A 14,935-nucleotide genomic window follows, 5' to 3' on the forward strand; every position below is an offset into this window, starting at 1 on the left:
TCTAACGTGTAATGATAAAATAATGTAGTTTGTTAATGATTGTAAAATGCCTCATTAAGGAAAGTAAAGTTATATGCTGCACAATGGTAAAGTATTCTATTTATTTTCATCTATCAATATCTTTACACATGAAATTAAATATAATCATTTACTGATTTTAAGAGAGAAAATTATGAAAATCTGTGTTAATGTACCATTTGATCTTCCATTGCTTTAGCTATCCATTCTGGTTCGGTTTGAGCAATCTTTTCTATAATTTGATTCACTTGGTAGCAAAGAGACTGTATTTGTTTATCCCAAGTTGGTAAGGTTTCTCGTGCTGAAAGAGATGTTTACAATTAATTTCTACAATAATGTATTTGAAAAATCAATATATTATGTATAAACATTTACTTTCAAAGTGTACTATAGAGTCTATTTGGTCTATGTATCCATTCATTCTTCCTTCTGTAATCATTTGACTGGCTATTTTTTCAGCCTTTGTAGGAGGAATTTCTAATAAAGCTCCTAATTCTTCAAATGTGATATTATTGTATAATTTGCTGGCTGACAGCAAATTATGCTCAATAACTGCACGATCAAGCACAGTAGAACCTAATCCATCAATAGTACATGCTTTTTGATGAGGCTGTAAAAGTGCTTCAAACTCTTGAAGCTCTGAGCGACGAATAATACGATCTAAATACATTTTTTCTAAAATGGAATATGCTGGCAGCTGTTGGCACCTTTCATCTTTAAATAAAGTTGCTAGCATTCGACTTCGCTGCTGCCCTGTTGATATTATCAAAAGTTTATTTTCATTGAATTACTCTTAACAGTTAAATAATACTAACCAGCAGAAGCAAGTACTGTACAAATTAGTGCATTTCTAAGAGCTGTCATCCTCTCATCCTCATGTATAATAGATCTATATGAAAGCTCATTATATCTTTGAGCTGCTTCTATGAACTTTCTTCTATAATCCAAAACTCTTGCATAGCACACTTTATAGTGAATATGCAATTTTTCATCCTTTGACTCTGCCTACAATGCAACCAATACAGTAGTTATTTAAATATTCTACAAGCACACATTTTTTTATTAAAGGTACCTGAAGCAAAGATGCTCGATTGATAAAGGCTTCTGCTTGAACAGGATCATCATCTTCCAAATATAGACGAGCAATCTTTAAATATGTATCAAGTTTGTAATCAACTGTATATTGTCTGCAACAAATTTATATTAAAATTTATATTTACTATTATTATCATAAGCAAACTTACTTTTGTCCAGTTTCTAAAGGTATCCCCACTAAAACGCTAGCTGCACCTCTCCAGTTTTGGTTTCGTTCATATATATCTGCTAAGTGCTGTCTTATGCTAGCTACTTGCTCTTCGAAAGAAATAACACGTGGCTGAACCTAGGCATATAATAACAAAATGAATGTTAAGAAGAATACTATAATTAAATACAAATTTACTACAATTTATTTACCTTGTCAAGAGTATAATGGGAAACGGCTCGCGAAATTTCATCTGGTAACAGAAGTAGCCTCTTACTAACATCTGTTAAAACTTGCCTTGAAATGACAAGACTTACATTTTCATTAACAACTGTAAATTTAAATGTAAATGAAAATATTCATTGAAATAATTGCATGAGAATAAGAGATGTAAAATTGTAAACATACTTGCTTCAATGAAAACTTTTAAAGCATCAATAAGCTCATCCCCGGATGATGACAGAATTGCATCTAATATAGCACAGTATCTAAAACAAATAGTTAATAATTACATACAAAATCCTTCAGGAAAATAATTGTGCTTTTATAAGAACTTTACTTTTCTGCTTGATCTTTATGTGAACCACCAGAATGTGCCAGACTTGTTAGCTGTTGACGTACCGAGGCTACCGTCACCACCATTTTTCTAATAGGTAGTGTTGTTGTTATATAGGGCGCGTTCGCGGAGCACGCTTTTAGCACTACCACACACTACCAACACCAACGCTACTGCGCATAAAAAATTGCCTGAAATCTGTGCGCAGTAACGTTACAGTGCTTATGAACGTGTCCATAGAAACAATATTTTACGTAAAAAAAAAATTGTTTCGAATGAATAACAAAATAATTAAAATTGATGTATCTATAAAACACTAATTATTGTAACTATTTACTAAATTCAACTTGATTTTTGCAGCTTTTTCGGTTATTTCTGTTATTTCAATTAGTACTCATAGGTCGGCATCGAGAACAATAATATAAAGCCATTAATTTCTGCATTGATTCTGCAAATCTGCAATGGTATTAGTACTCTACTGAAACAAATGACTTATAATTACAATCAAATTTAGAGATGTATGCCAAGAATGATAGGAATGATAGAAAGGAGCAGACTACAAAGATATGGAGAACCACTATGGCTACTTGAAGGGTTTAATATCCAGTTGGAAACAGGTTAGAGTTAGCGCTCCACCAATAGAAACTTTTGGACTTTGATTCTAAAGATTTCCATTGGCGGAACGTTAACTCTAACCTAACTCGACTCCGATCCAATTTAAAATCTCGATGTAAACAGAACCATTCCTAACCATTGCCAACTCAAGGCATAAAAATCTAAAGCTCCTTTCGAAATAATTAAGAAAAATGTTGCCGATCCACTTTTAATTGACACAAGATAAACGTATACTTTCTCATTTCCACGTATTGCATTAGTGCAACAAAAAAGGGCAGACCAGGGCAGACTAATTAGGTCTGTTCTCGTTGCCTTCACTTTTTACACTTTGTGCACTTTTTAGGGTATCAACTTATATGTACAATGGACAAAGACAGAAATACGGAAAGTGTAGAAAGTGTTGAAAGTGTAGGTAGGCCAACAAGACTATTGTTGTAGTTATACTACAGCCGGATATGAAGTCAAAAACTCTATAGTCGTAGTCCTAGTTAATATAAATTGTTACGAATTTGATTAGTGTGGTGGAAGAAAAGTGGGTGGGCACTGGCTTTCGTCATTCTTGACCGTAGCAGTTGGTACGGTTCGTGCTCGTTTCAATAGGAAGAGATTGTTACATGTTAATTTTACGTCTTTAAAGTTAGCTCCGACTGTATTTATTTTTTATTTATTTATATGGCGGGCGAAAGTAAGTAAGAATTTCCATTAACGATTATTTCTAATCACTTTAGCTTGACAATAATTTATCCAAAGAGGTCTATATTCTACGTTAAGTCAAGTTTGCTGACGGATCAATAACACTAATAACCGTTCATTGCTCGTCTAAAATTCTTCAAATGTCATTTCTGAATTGGGGCGTTATCCATACTTTGCCCATATATGTTCTACTAGAATAAAAAGTATAGTAGTGCTTATTTAACGTTCTTATTCCGTCAACAACCTTGCATTAGACTTATCGCATTTTCTTCTGATATAATTTACACGATGAATTTTTATGTTTAGAATGAATATTTACTGATATGTTATTAAGCTTATCAAATTTAATAAATTTTGTGTTGGTTAGACGGAGAAGACCGCGGAGATAAAATTGACGTTTATGTGATTTGTAGGTGATCTATTGTAAGAAAGGAGGTACAAGCAGCCTCCATCGAGATGATTGGGGGATTATTCGTTTATAACCATAAAGGAGAAGTCCTTATCTCTCGGGTGTACCGGGATGATATAGGCCGGAATGCCGTGGACGCTTTCCGTGTGAATGTAATCCACGCTCGTCAGCAAGTAAGATCTCCCGTTACTAACATCGCTAGAACATCCTTCTTCCATATTAAACGCGCTAATATTTGGCTGGCTGCTGTTACCAAGCAAAATGTCAATGCTGCAATGGTTTTTGAATTTTTGCTCAAAATCATTGATGTCATGCAATCTTACTTTGGGAAAATTTCAGAGGAAAATATAAAGAATAACTTTGTTCTCATATATGAGCTTCTTGATGGTAAGTTTAGTCAACTTTGCAATTTATGTATATTTTTTAATTACTATATAAATATGATTATTTGATTTTTATAGAGATACTTGATTTTGGTTATCCACAAAATTGTGACACTGGAGTCCTTAAGACCTTCATTACACAACAAGGTGTGAAATCGGCAACCAAGGAAGAACAAGCACAAATCACTTCTCAAGTTACTGGTCAAATTGGATGGCGAAGAGAGGGCATTAAATATAGGAGGAACGAGCTTTTCTTGGATGTTTTGGAGTATGTCAATCTTTTAATGAGCCCGCAAGGTCAAGTTCTTAGTGCTCATGTTGCTGGAAAGGTAAATTCATTTGTTTTGTTTCTTATCTTTAGATAAATTTATTGAATATTGTCAAATACATTTCTGTAATTTTCTAGGTGGTGATGAAATCCTATCTATCCGGTATGCCTGAATGTAAGTTTGGGATTAATGACAAAATTGTAATGGAAGCCAAAGGGATGAAAGGAGGGGGTGCTCTTGGTGGTGGTGGGGATGATCCAACAGGTGCGAGATCGGGCAAACCCGTAGTCGTCATTGATGACTGCCAATTTCATCAATGTGTTAAATTGAGTAAATTTGAGACAGAACATTCCATTAGTTTTATACCACCTGATGGAGAGTTCGAATTAATGAGGTAATATTTTTAGTTCTAATTCTTCCATTGTAATGATGGATCAAAGATAATTCTATTAATACTATATTAAAATAGGTATCGCACAACGAAGGACATATCACTGCCGTTTCGGGTAATTCCGTTGGTACGAGAAGTTGGACGTACAAAGATGGAGGTGAAGGCAGTACTAAAGTCAAACTTTAAGCCTTCCTTGCTAGGACAAAAGATCGAAGTGCGCGTTCCGACGCCACTGAACACTGCTGGTGTTCAATTGATTTGCTTGAAGGGTAAAGCTAAGTACAAAGCGTCTGAAAACGCTATTGTTTGGAAAATTAAGAGAATGGCGGGTATGAAGGAAACCCAATTATCAGCAGAAATCGATTTACTTGAAACTGATACTAAGAAGAAATGGACAAGACCACCGATCTCGATGAACTTTGAAGTGCCGTTCGCCCCATCTGGTTTCAAAGTACGTTATTTGAAAGTGTTTGAATCTAAACTAAACTATTCGGATCACGATGTTATAAAATGGGTTCGCTATATCGGTCGTAGTGGCCTTTATGAAACTCGTTGCTAAAATGTTACATTGTAAACTGTAAATGAGTAATCTCAATGCGCAAAAAAATATGTTTCTTATGATTACTTCATTGGGACGTATATTTGGTGAAATAATCTAAAATACTCGCACGGAGAATTAAAGATTTTATTTTTGATACCAAAGAGTCCACTTCTTTTGTGCCAATGTTTATTATAACAATATATTATCACCGCAATTTACATTTTACTTTTTTGCCGAATTCGTATCAATCGTAACATATTTGATACATTTGTTTCTTTGAAGAAATCATGTATTATAGTAATGGTAGTGGTAAAATTGTACCACGAATGGCCATAATTGTTGGTGTAGATATATACAATTATTTAAAGAGTTATCTGTACATCATTATGCTATGGTCTCTTTGGTATCACAGCATCAGAGTTAGAAGAAAATTTTCAAAAGTACTCATCTATCTGTAGATCTATACGTTTACGAGACACTCGTTGGATCGTAGCTTATCAAAAGTATCTAACGTTAATTTGAATGTCCCGATTATACCAATTATTTATTATAATTATCATTTGCAAGTATAAATATTGTTAATTGAATCGTTACAATTGTAATTGTAAAATACCTCCTATAACAAAATTTTTATCGATATATGTTTGCCGAGATTTAAGAGACCAATTAAACAGAAATACAATTTTTAACTCACTCTATCAATTTTTTCTGATCGTTTTAATTATTTACGTACTGCTCTTTTCTCCTGAAGTGATTGGTCTCGCAATTGGGGCATGTAACTTGACGTGCGAAATGATTATAGATATTTTATTTTTTATCGATTGTGAGGTCAAACTGACAATCGCGTTTGTCTCTCTATGTTAAAAGTATATATGCATAATGAAATATATGTATGATTGAAATTATTTCATCTTTATTTATCCATTCAATGAAACGATTCCTTGTTAACAGTTAAAATCTAAATTACCTTACAATGTAGTAATAGGTCATTTATATGAGAGTTATAATCTTTGCGTCTTTGAAATAACTTTGCTTCAGACCAGTACAATTTTAGACGTTTAAAAATTTTATTCGCTTTTGACGTCACCTTTAAGATTAAAATTAGATATTAGAATATTTCATAAGGTTTCGGAAACAAGATTTATCTTTGCTTTGTTCATGAACAATAGAAATTTCCATTTTACGTCAGGAGTAGATAAAGATAGATTCGGGCTTACCCTACTAACTTTTTCTACTACTCCGTAGCATTTAATCAATATTACATTTTCTAAAGCGTATAGATTTATTACTGGTATCAAAAGTGAATTAAAATGCTAATACAAAATTTCCTTGAATTTAAAAAAAAAATTGTAGTGTATGATTTTATTGCAAGGATGTCTGCATTTTTTCTCTTCTACTACGAAGTCCGAACTTTTGAAATGTTTCCGCCGAGAAGGTTTGTATACTTGCCGTCGAGGGCGGCACATTCCTTCGCTCCAATGAGGAGTACCTACTTACACGTCTGTGAAGCTTCTATTTTGTGTTATTCCCATAGGACTGTGGTAACTAGTGGTGGTAAGGAGTATGAAGAGTGTGGTGTGTGGCAGTGACTTCTGCTGGTTGTGCCGGCGCATGCGGTCGGCTGTCTCAATCGTGTTCGTATCTGTCATGGATTCCAAGGCTCGGCTGTGGGCGCAGGTATGCGTTATTAAACGAATTTCGGCGTGAAAATCATCAGTGACTCGGCCCGGGCCCGCAGGTGAAGTGATGCGCGTCCCTAACACGGTGCTCCAGTGCTTTCGTAAACTGGCCGAGAGTGTCACGTTCATGCGTGTCATCCATTCAAGATGAGCCTCCTTGACACGGAATACAGACCTTCTGTCACTCGAGGCAAATTAGTAAGTATAATTCAGGCACCGTCTTACCGATATATCAGAAAAAATCAACCTGAATCAAACCAACGTCTTCGCAACCCTCCAACACTATATCAGCGACCTCCTTTCTACATTTTCATTCGATTTGCCTATATAGCATTGCGTTCGCTGCTCCGATCGGAAAATGACCATTGACCGAGTTTTCTTAACGGAACCACGAGGTTCTGACTAGACTTGTTCGAATTCCGACAGTAAGCGGATGGTTTGTCTTTAACGATTCACTGCTCACGTTCTTGAATTCTGCACGCCACGTCGTCGGGGCTCGTGGCGATTCTCACCGGACAGTTTTATGGGTGCCGCTATTTTTAGTGCATACCGTAAACCCGCCGCTCTCTGGCATAAAGGAACGTATTAACAATTTCGCTGCTTTCTATGCATGCTTGCATTCGTGAAATTGCGCTGGGGATTGCTCCAGTCTCCTCCTACTCTTTTTTATTCTCATTTCCTCAACCCACCACGTCCTTTCCTTTTTAACAATGCTGTACTTGAGCTGTCGTGCCGTTTCAATAACATATCTTTGCTGCGTTTTTATTGCTAAATTAGTAACATTATCTACTTGTTTCTTTTAACACTTTAATATGCCATTCGTTATTCCGATAACAACAGTCTTGAATTAATAAAAATAGTCGCTAGTGCTTTGTTTACTATCGTGTCAATGCTATAGGTCTTTTAAAATCTATCGAACCGTAAATATGTTGTATAAATATAAACTTTGTTTATTTTCAGTCACAAGTGTAGACCTTTTAATGAACAAAATAAACTCTTTCCCTTCTATTTGTTCGATTTTAGGAAATAAAATTATTCGTTTATATTCATGGACCAAGTTTGACTGCTTCAACGGAAACAAATCACGTTAGAACGACCATTAAAAGTTGCCAGAGAGCAGCTAAGAATCCAAACAGAAGCGAATAGCTACCAATTCGTTCTTTACCTTTGTAAATATGTTCCTACACTATCTTTGCTCCTTGGCAATAAATATTTACGTGGCGATTTCTTAATCCCCCGTCAATTATGTACAAAAGAAGTTTGGACAGATCGGGATACAAGTTGCTATCAATGATCTTGGCAATGTTAAAAACAGGTAAAGGCTCTAAGGAATCATGCCGGATTCGTTTCTAATTTTACTACTTATTCGTTTTTAGCGGGATACGGCATCATCCCCTTGCACGAAAGCCTATAAATCGTAGCTTAAAATAAATTGTAAAGGCATTGCATACATTTTAAAATAAAAAATTTAATCCTGTATAAATTGATTGTTTTTTTTTGTTCATTCAAGCAAGAAGAGATTGTTTGTAAGGTTCGAGAAGTGAAAAGTCGTGAGAGGAACTTTGTCATTCTTCGCCACTCTTCGCCGATGCTCGATTGCTTCCGCTCTTGGTGGGAAACGGTGTCATTCCCCGAGTAACAGGAAACAATAACAGGCAAACCGTAAAATATCGACGCGTTGTAGAAAGCACCGGTAGACCAGTAGTATCTGGGTAACGTTATAATCAGCTCTTATCAAGATAGGCTTTCTGCCTACGGCTACACGTTTCCATTGGAAATTAAACGTTCTATCGTGTGTTTTTATTTTATCGATTACGGGTCCCTCGATTGCTTTATTCCCACCGCAGATCTTTCTTGATCGGCCGCGGTATTATAGTCGCTATTTTAGAAACTGTAGACAAAGTGTGAAAGCTCGATGTCGATTTATACCATTCCTACTAGCACAAAAAATTTTTTCAAACTAATGTAATTCGCTTGGCCATTGGTTTGTGATTTGAGGAATTTCTCAACACCGAGGCACATATTGGGTCAACAAGGATTTGCCCGGCGATTACACATTATTACCACACGATCAAAATCAGAATGAAGTTCGAGTTATGAACCGACCTCTATTCTATTATCTCAACCAGCTAATCGATTATCGTTAATTCGATGGACCAACTGGATGACTGCACACTTCTCATGTATAATAGTGCAGTAATAGTAGTAGTAGTAGAGCTGTGTAGCTGTGGCTCACACACATTTAGCAGCGCTATACAATCCATTCGCTCGCAATTGGCCAATCTGCTATAATGAAAAAATTCATTAATAGCCAAAATGGCGCCGTTTACTTCCCCGAGCTTTTCCAACCTCCTCCCTCTTCCTTATCTCTTTCAGCTAGATCACATTCGGGCTTTTGTGATCCAATTAATTTATCTAACGCTGTTAAAAGCTTATCGTCTTAAATACGTATATACTCTTGCTTCGACTTTAAATTTCGATTAGCCATTATTGCCCTATAAAGAATTATTTAATCACCCGTAACTATACGATTTATTTCGAAATTATCATAAAAAAATATTGTATCAATTCCATAACGCTATAATCACTAAAATAAAAATTCACTAACGTACATAGTCCAACATTCTTTCTATTTAACAAAGTTTCTTTGAACGATAAGAGGCAAAAAGTAGCATTTTAGAATATTTTAATGATATGCAGTACTCGTAACTATTTCCATTATTCTCAAATTAGCGTGAAAAATATTGCCTCTATTCCACAACACTATTATTATTATAAAGCGAATAAAAAAGGCAACACGAAGTACAGTCCAACGTCCTTCTTGAATTTACGGTATTTGGCGAGTTTCTTTAGCGATAAGAAGAGAGAAATCGCTTGGACTTCCAATGTTTGATTAGGGTTTGACGTAACGTACTGTAAGGAATGAGCATGGTAAGCTTGCGGAAGGCAATCGAGGATGCTGTTTTACATTTGGTTCTCGTGGCTGGATAAATCGACCAGCACCGACGATGACGATGAGGAATCGATCGTACCGGGCTGCACGGCTGGATATGGATGAGAGCTGCTCTCTTTTTATGGGTCGCCAGGATCGATTAAAAGTTGTCGGGGAGATTCGAGTTTGAGCTTTGAGCATCCAGAGGAGGTGGCTTTGCACGATTCCGAGGACGCACACGTTTACTTATGTTAGTTAGAAGCCATGCGTAATCCCCCTTAAGGAAACCTAATTGTGCCAATGCGAGTTACGTCCGGAGCAGTGATGAATTGGACCATCGAGAGTTTTACGAATCAACGGGAGAAAATCAACAGGCGAAAGCACAACGGGGCAGCGTTAAAAAGGATGTCGAAAAAAATCAATGGCCAGGTTAAAAGGGGAGAATGGAAAAAACACTGACTTGCGCGAGTGAGCCAACCTTCGCACGCAACGACGGTTCGTTAACCTCGTATATACCATTAATAACTTGTACAATTTAATTAAATTAATATTTTATACCTTGCTCTCTCTCTCTCTTTTATTCTATTCTTCATCGAAACTTACATTTTCTTTAATCCATGCCCAGCCTGTAGTATTATATATATATATATATATGTACTCAGGGGTAAAGGCACGCATTAGGTCAACGAGAGAGTCGTCTTTTACTTTGTATTAAAGAGTCATGAATGGACGTACTTAAATTTTAGTTTAATTAAGCAAGATTTGACGAACCGTTGTGTTATTGTAATTTGTAGTCTACGAATAAAAATTGGTATATTTTAGCATGTTATTTTACTTTGTATCGAATTTAATTCATTCATTTATTTATATTTATGTATTATTCCAGGACGGATTTAAAAGTTGATTTAATTTAATTACGATGCTACAATTTAACATAATAATTCACGCTTGTGGTAAAAATTGGATGCTCGTTGGCAACATTTTTTCATTATATTAGCATTCGGCAGTGTCGCGATGCGAATGAGCCGAGAAAATCCAAAAGTGGAGAAAAACGATGTGCAGCTTAGCCACGTGCGGAGAGATAATAAAAAAAAAACAGTTGGTGAATAATAATGATACTCTGGTAGAAATCTGCTTTGTCATTTTTTACGCGGATTCTCCTCTCCCACCCACTATTCAAAATACAACAATAAATGAAAATTTGACTCTCGATCATATTTTGCTTCTGTTTTAATTATTGCACTGTGAGATACAAGAATGCAGCTTTTATAAAAATTGATGAATTCTACATAAACCTGAAATGTACAGAAATATTTCACACAATTCGAGCTTCACCAGCTTGTCGCAAATAATTTGACAATTTTCTCCGATCCGTCGGCACGTTATTTATTTACAGGTCAATTTTTTTTATTAAAATAGGTTAAAATAGAAAAACTTATTCCTCGCTGGGAAAATTTGTCGCTTGAAATATTGCTCTCTCTTCGAATTTGCTGGTTGACTGAAAAGGGCGGTGGAACAATTTCCTCTCGTTTCTCGTCACGATATTTGCTTTGCGACACGGGGGGTGTTTGATTAAAAAAAAGAAGCTTTATTTTCCGTTATAAAAATTTGTCGATTAAAATAATTCTCGTTCTTCTCAAGTTTGTTTGTTTTGCGTTAAAAGGGGTTGGTTCGTGAATTTCCTCCCTCTCTCTCTCTCTCTCTCTCTCACACACACACTTTTAACGGCAATGTTTAATTAACGAGGCCAGAAATTTCGGATGGGAAGATAGGATAGAACGAAAACACAACCCTCCCCCCATTCTGTGAGGTGTTTGAAATAAGCATTTAGACATGTAATTACGTATGTAATTACTGAATGGGCGGAACAGGTCACTGGGAACTACGTAAGTACTTTCCACGTTTTGAACGCTCGCTGAAATTGCTAGTTTTCGTGTTAGGAATTCGTGGCTCCCTACGTCGGATGGTTGGATCAATGAGAGGAAACGTTGCATGGTTAACCGCGTGCTGCTCTAACATAATTACTGGTTAAAACGTCGGGAGCTATAAGCGACGCGAGATACGTGACATCATTGCGAGAAAAAAGGGGACGAAACGTGAAATTAACGCTTCGTTATGTTCGCATCTGTATCTCTCAATTTGTCCAGAATATAACTCTTTCACCTATTTTCCTTCTTCAATCATATTACATATATATATATATATGTATAGAATTCGAAGACTGCGAACTAAATGTAAAACGAGAGAGGAGGAAAAAATTCCAGTTCCCTGATTGTTTCAATCACCAATCATTTGATTTTCGTCCAAAATATCCTCTCATTCAGCTTGACCTGCAGGACCACTGCAGGGTGATTGGCGTAAACAGAGAAATGCAAAACGCGTGGAGAAGCGTTTGTAAAAAGGTTTTCAACCGAGAGAAAAAAGCTGCAGAAGCGACAGGGTATATAGTGCAACAACGATATAAACAATTTCTGGAAAATGTCGAGCTGATATTGTTCGAATTCCATACGTATTTTCGTTTGTTACGTTCGCCCTGGTTCCTTCTAAATTTAACTTTATGGAAGGCAAATTTGATATTTATAAGAGTCTCCGCGTGGCGATTGTTCCGCGTACCTTGAAATCGCATGTTTCGAGCAGAATCGACACGGGCAAGTTTTTACTGTTGTTGGGTTTTGTTTTTATCGCGCGATGACGTCATTTAGTCGCCGATCCGTTTAAAGCATTTTCGTGACCTCTGGGCTTGGAAAAGGCATCTGTGTTGGTTCGGAGCAAAATGGTCAGGCCGTACCATTAATCTCGTGAGCGCGTTAATATAAGTGCGATCGTGGACCCTACTAATCTCGTTGTTCTAATTGAATCACGCGTTATATACGCTTTCGCCGATACGGCCAATTCTCTCCGATTGCGAAATAAAAGCGTCAACCCCTCTGCCATGGGCAGTAAACTCCAAAGGGACATCTTCATTAGTCGAGAAAGATATTCAAACACTTTTAAATAATTACCTCGACTAATTCTTTAGATGCATTTTATTGCATCAGGATTTTATTGATACGACGGAACGATTAGTCTGGGTCGAGCAAAAATTGTGCTTCTTCAAAGATATTAAAATTCACAACTCTATTATTAAAATTTATAAGAGTGCTGGTCCATTAAATCGAGGGAACGCTGATTTTTGCTCCCAAATGGCACAATGCCTATACCGGTGACTTAAACTAAGAGACGATTAACTACATTTAATTTTAACGATAATTTTTACAAAAAAAAAATACTTGGACGCATTATTTTTACATGTAAAGCTGCGTGTAAAATAATTGTTAGTACGAAAGAAGCATATGGAAGCAAAAATTGACTAAGGATAAAATAATTTCAGTGATAAGATATAATGGCACTCGATAATAGTGCTGACACATTTCCGCGTCGGCTATACACGCGGATGCATAAATAATTCTCAAACAATTTCGAGACATTTATTAATTATTTGTTACAGTCCCTTGCGTATATATTTCCGGTGATAATAATCGTAAAGTGAAATGGTATTTGGCCTAGAGATAAAGGAGACGACGTCCATTTCTACAAGGTTTATTCGAGGGTTTATTCTTGGTTATTTCTCTTATATCTGGTCGCTTTAAAAATTGATTGGGGCTAGAATACAAATCTTGCAGCTATTGGAGATTCATATACAAATGCATACTTATGTAAACGGATAGGAACATAGTTTGAAGATATATATACGTATTCCCCAATGTACTATCACGTACGTACGCGAATATCCAGTTTTAAATACGGTCTTACGCGCACCAACACAGAAATGGCAGTGCTCTGCTGACGTCATACCTACACTGGGCCACCACTACCATGACCTCGCTTAAGTACAGGAAGTCTTGACTGGATTTTAACTAATCCATCTTTCCACATTTATACCCTTTATCCATTAAATTTCGCGCTACCCCAAATTAAATCTCACCTTTCACCTCACTTGCTTCTCCACAGTTTTGCTCCAATTAATCTTTTAATCGCGCAAATCTCTCTTTCATTAGTGCAGCACGTGCTCAATATTTATTTATCCTTCGAGTACCAAACATTTGTGTAGCGGCCTCTGTAATATTCCATTTTATAATTAAATTTTCCACTTAATAGTTCTTATTGTTACATGTATATTATAAAAAGTTAACAAGTTCATAAAAAGTTTGTCGTTTCTTTTTTACGATTGTCGTTAATTCTCCAACTCGGAGGACTTGCAGCGTTCGGTTTTAAGAGAAATTTAATTATTGAATGCGCATACTTGTATACAAGCATTCGTATTGGACAATGAAGGTTAGTTTGTAACTCAGTCAATTTGCATATTGTGCACCATTGTTGGTACTGTAGGCCAACATAGTTTTCGACTTTTGTGATGAATGCATTTTCTAATGTTGACTGACGTCATCGTACATCATAGTGGAGAATGTCGAAATCTGACGCAGTTTCAGTTGGGCTAGCACTCTTGACGAGCTTACTCACCCTCCTCTATTCCTTCTTTACAAATACTGAATAAATCGCTCTTATATATTCACGTCCCTTATGATGTAATTATTTATTCAAGCTCCTTATTTTCCCATTACCTTCCCAGCTAGAACAAATTCCACTAAAACTGTTTATTAAATTTTGCCGAACCTCGTCGCAGAACGACTAATAACAATTTTAACGATGCCTGAAAATCGCAATGTCGCTTATAATGGCGAGTGAAGAAGAAAACTAGCCTATAAACGTCATTCTTCCCTCAACAAGATCATAATTACTGCTTTGCAACCTTAAGGTTTACGGCTTTTATTTTTTATGGGAGTTTAAAAAAAATTGTCATCATACGGTGCCACAGTCATTTTTCACTTCCCCTTAATTTCATTTTTTATTAAGGCAATTTTCAACTAATGAGCTTTCGCGATGTACGTATTCGACGATAGATGTCACTGGTCTTACGACGGTTTTCTTAGACTTTAACCCGTGTGAAAAGAGTTTTTATTCTTTTTCTCTTTTGACCCATTTTAAAGGAGCAAAGAAAGTTTGTTGCTGGATTGATAATGGCAGACGGTGGTTTTTCTCTAAACAAAATAATTGGCCCTTAATTCGCAATCGATCAATTTCCTGTGGCGTCGTTTGTACCTCGGAATGCGGAAATTACTGCATCAACCATTTCGCTCTTCATCTTCCCAGGTCATTCAAAGACAAT

General features: G+C 36.2%; 3 protein-coding genes across 5 annotated transcripts in view; 2 read left to right on the forward strand and 1 right to left on the reverse strand.

The window, feature by feature from the left end:
- Nucleotides 1-81: 81 nt before the first annotated feature.
- On the reverse strand, nucleotides 82-2,380 carry CSN4 (COP9 signalosome subunit 4). The gene is made up of 8 exons (XM_066731687.1): nucleotides 1,821-2,380; nucleotides 1,670-1,749; nucleotides 1,474-1,592; nucleotides 1,263-1,399; nucleotides 1,091-1,205; nucleotides 834-1,023; nucleotides 394-771; nucleotides 82-319 (listed from the first exon to the last, which is right to left on the reverse strand). Exons 1-8 carry the CDS (start codon nucleotides 1,901-1,903, stop codon nucleotides 186-188), a joined length of 1,236 nt encoding a protein of 411 aa, XP_066587784.1. The 5' UTR covers nucleotides 1,904-2,380; the 3' UTR covers nucleotides 82-185.
- Nucleotides 2,381-2,975: 595 nt separating this feature from the next.
- AP-2mu (adaptor protein complex 2, mu subunit) lies at nucleotides 2,976-6,023 on the forward strand. The gene is made up of 5 exons (XM_066731637.1): nucleotides 2,976-3,117; nucleotides 3,539-3,921; nucleotides 3,996-4,246; nucleotides 4,324-4,580; nucleotides 4,656-6,023. Exons 2-5 carry the CDS (start codon nucleotides 3,582-3,584, stop codon nucleotides 5,134-5,136), a joined length of 1,329 nt encoding a protein of 442 aa, XP_066587734.1. The 5' UTR covers nucleotides 2,976-3,117; nucleotides 3,539-3,581; the 3' UTR covers nucleotides 5,137-6,023.
- A 462-nt stretch (nucleotides 6,024-6,485) lies between these two features.
- Camta (Calmodulin-binding transcription activator) overlaps nucleotides 6,486-14,935 on the forward strand; it is a 63,300-nt gene continuing 54,850 nt past the window's right edge. For all 3 annotated transcript variants that reach the window (XM_066731932.1, XM_066731931.1, XM_066731933.1), the window contains exon 1: nucleotides 6,486-6,995. The gene's annotated coding sequence lies outside the window, so the exon portion shown is untranslated. The remainder of the gene's footprint in view (nucleotides 6,996-14,935) is intronic.

This window comes from Prorops nasuta, unplaced genomic scaffold (assembly GCF_024137725.1).
Source record: "Prorops nasuta isolate Cenicafe-Biocafe unplaced genomic scaffold, Cenicafe_Pnas_1.2 PNAS00009, whole genome shotgun sequence".
Classification (NCBI taxonomy): Eukaryota; Metazoa; Arthropoda; class Insecta; order Hymenoptera; family Bethylidae; genus Prorops; species Prorops nasuta.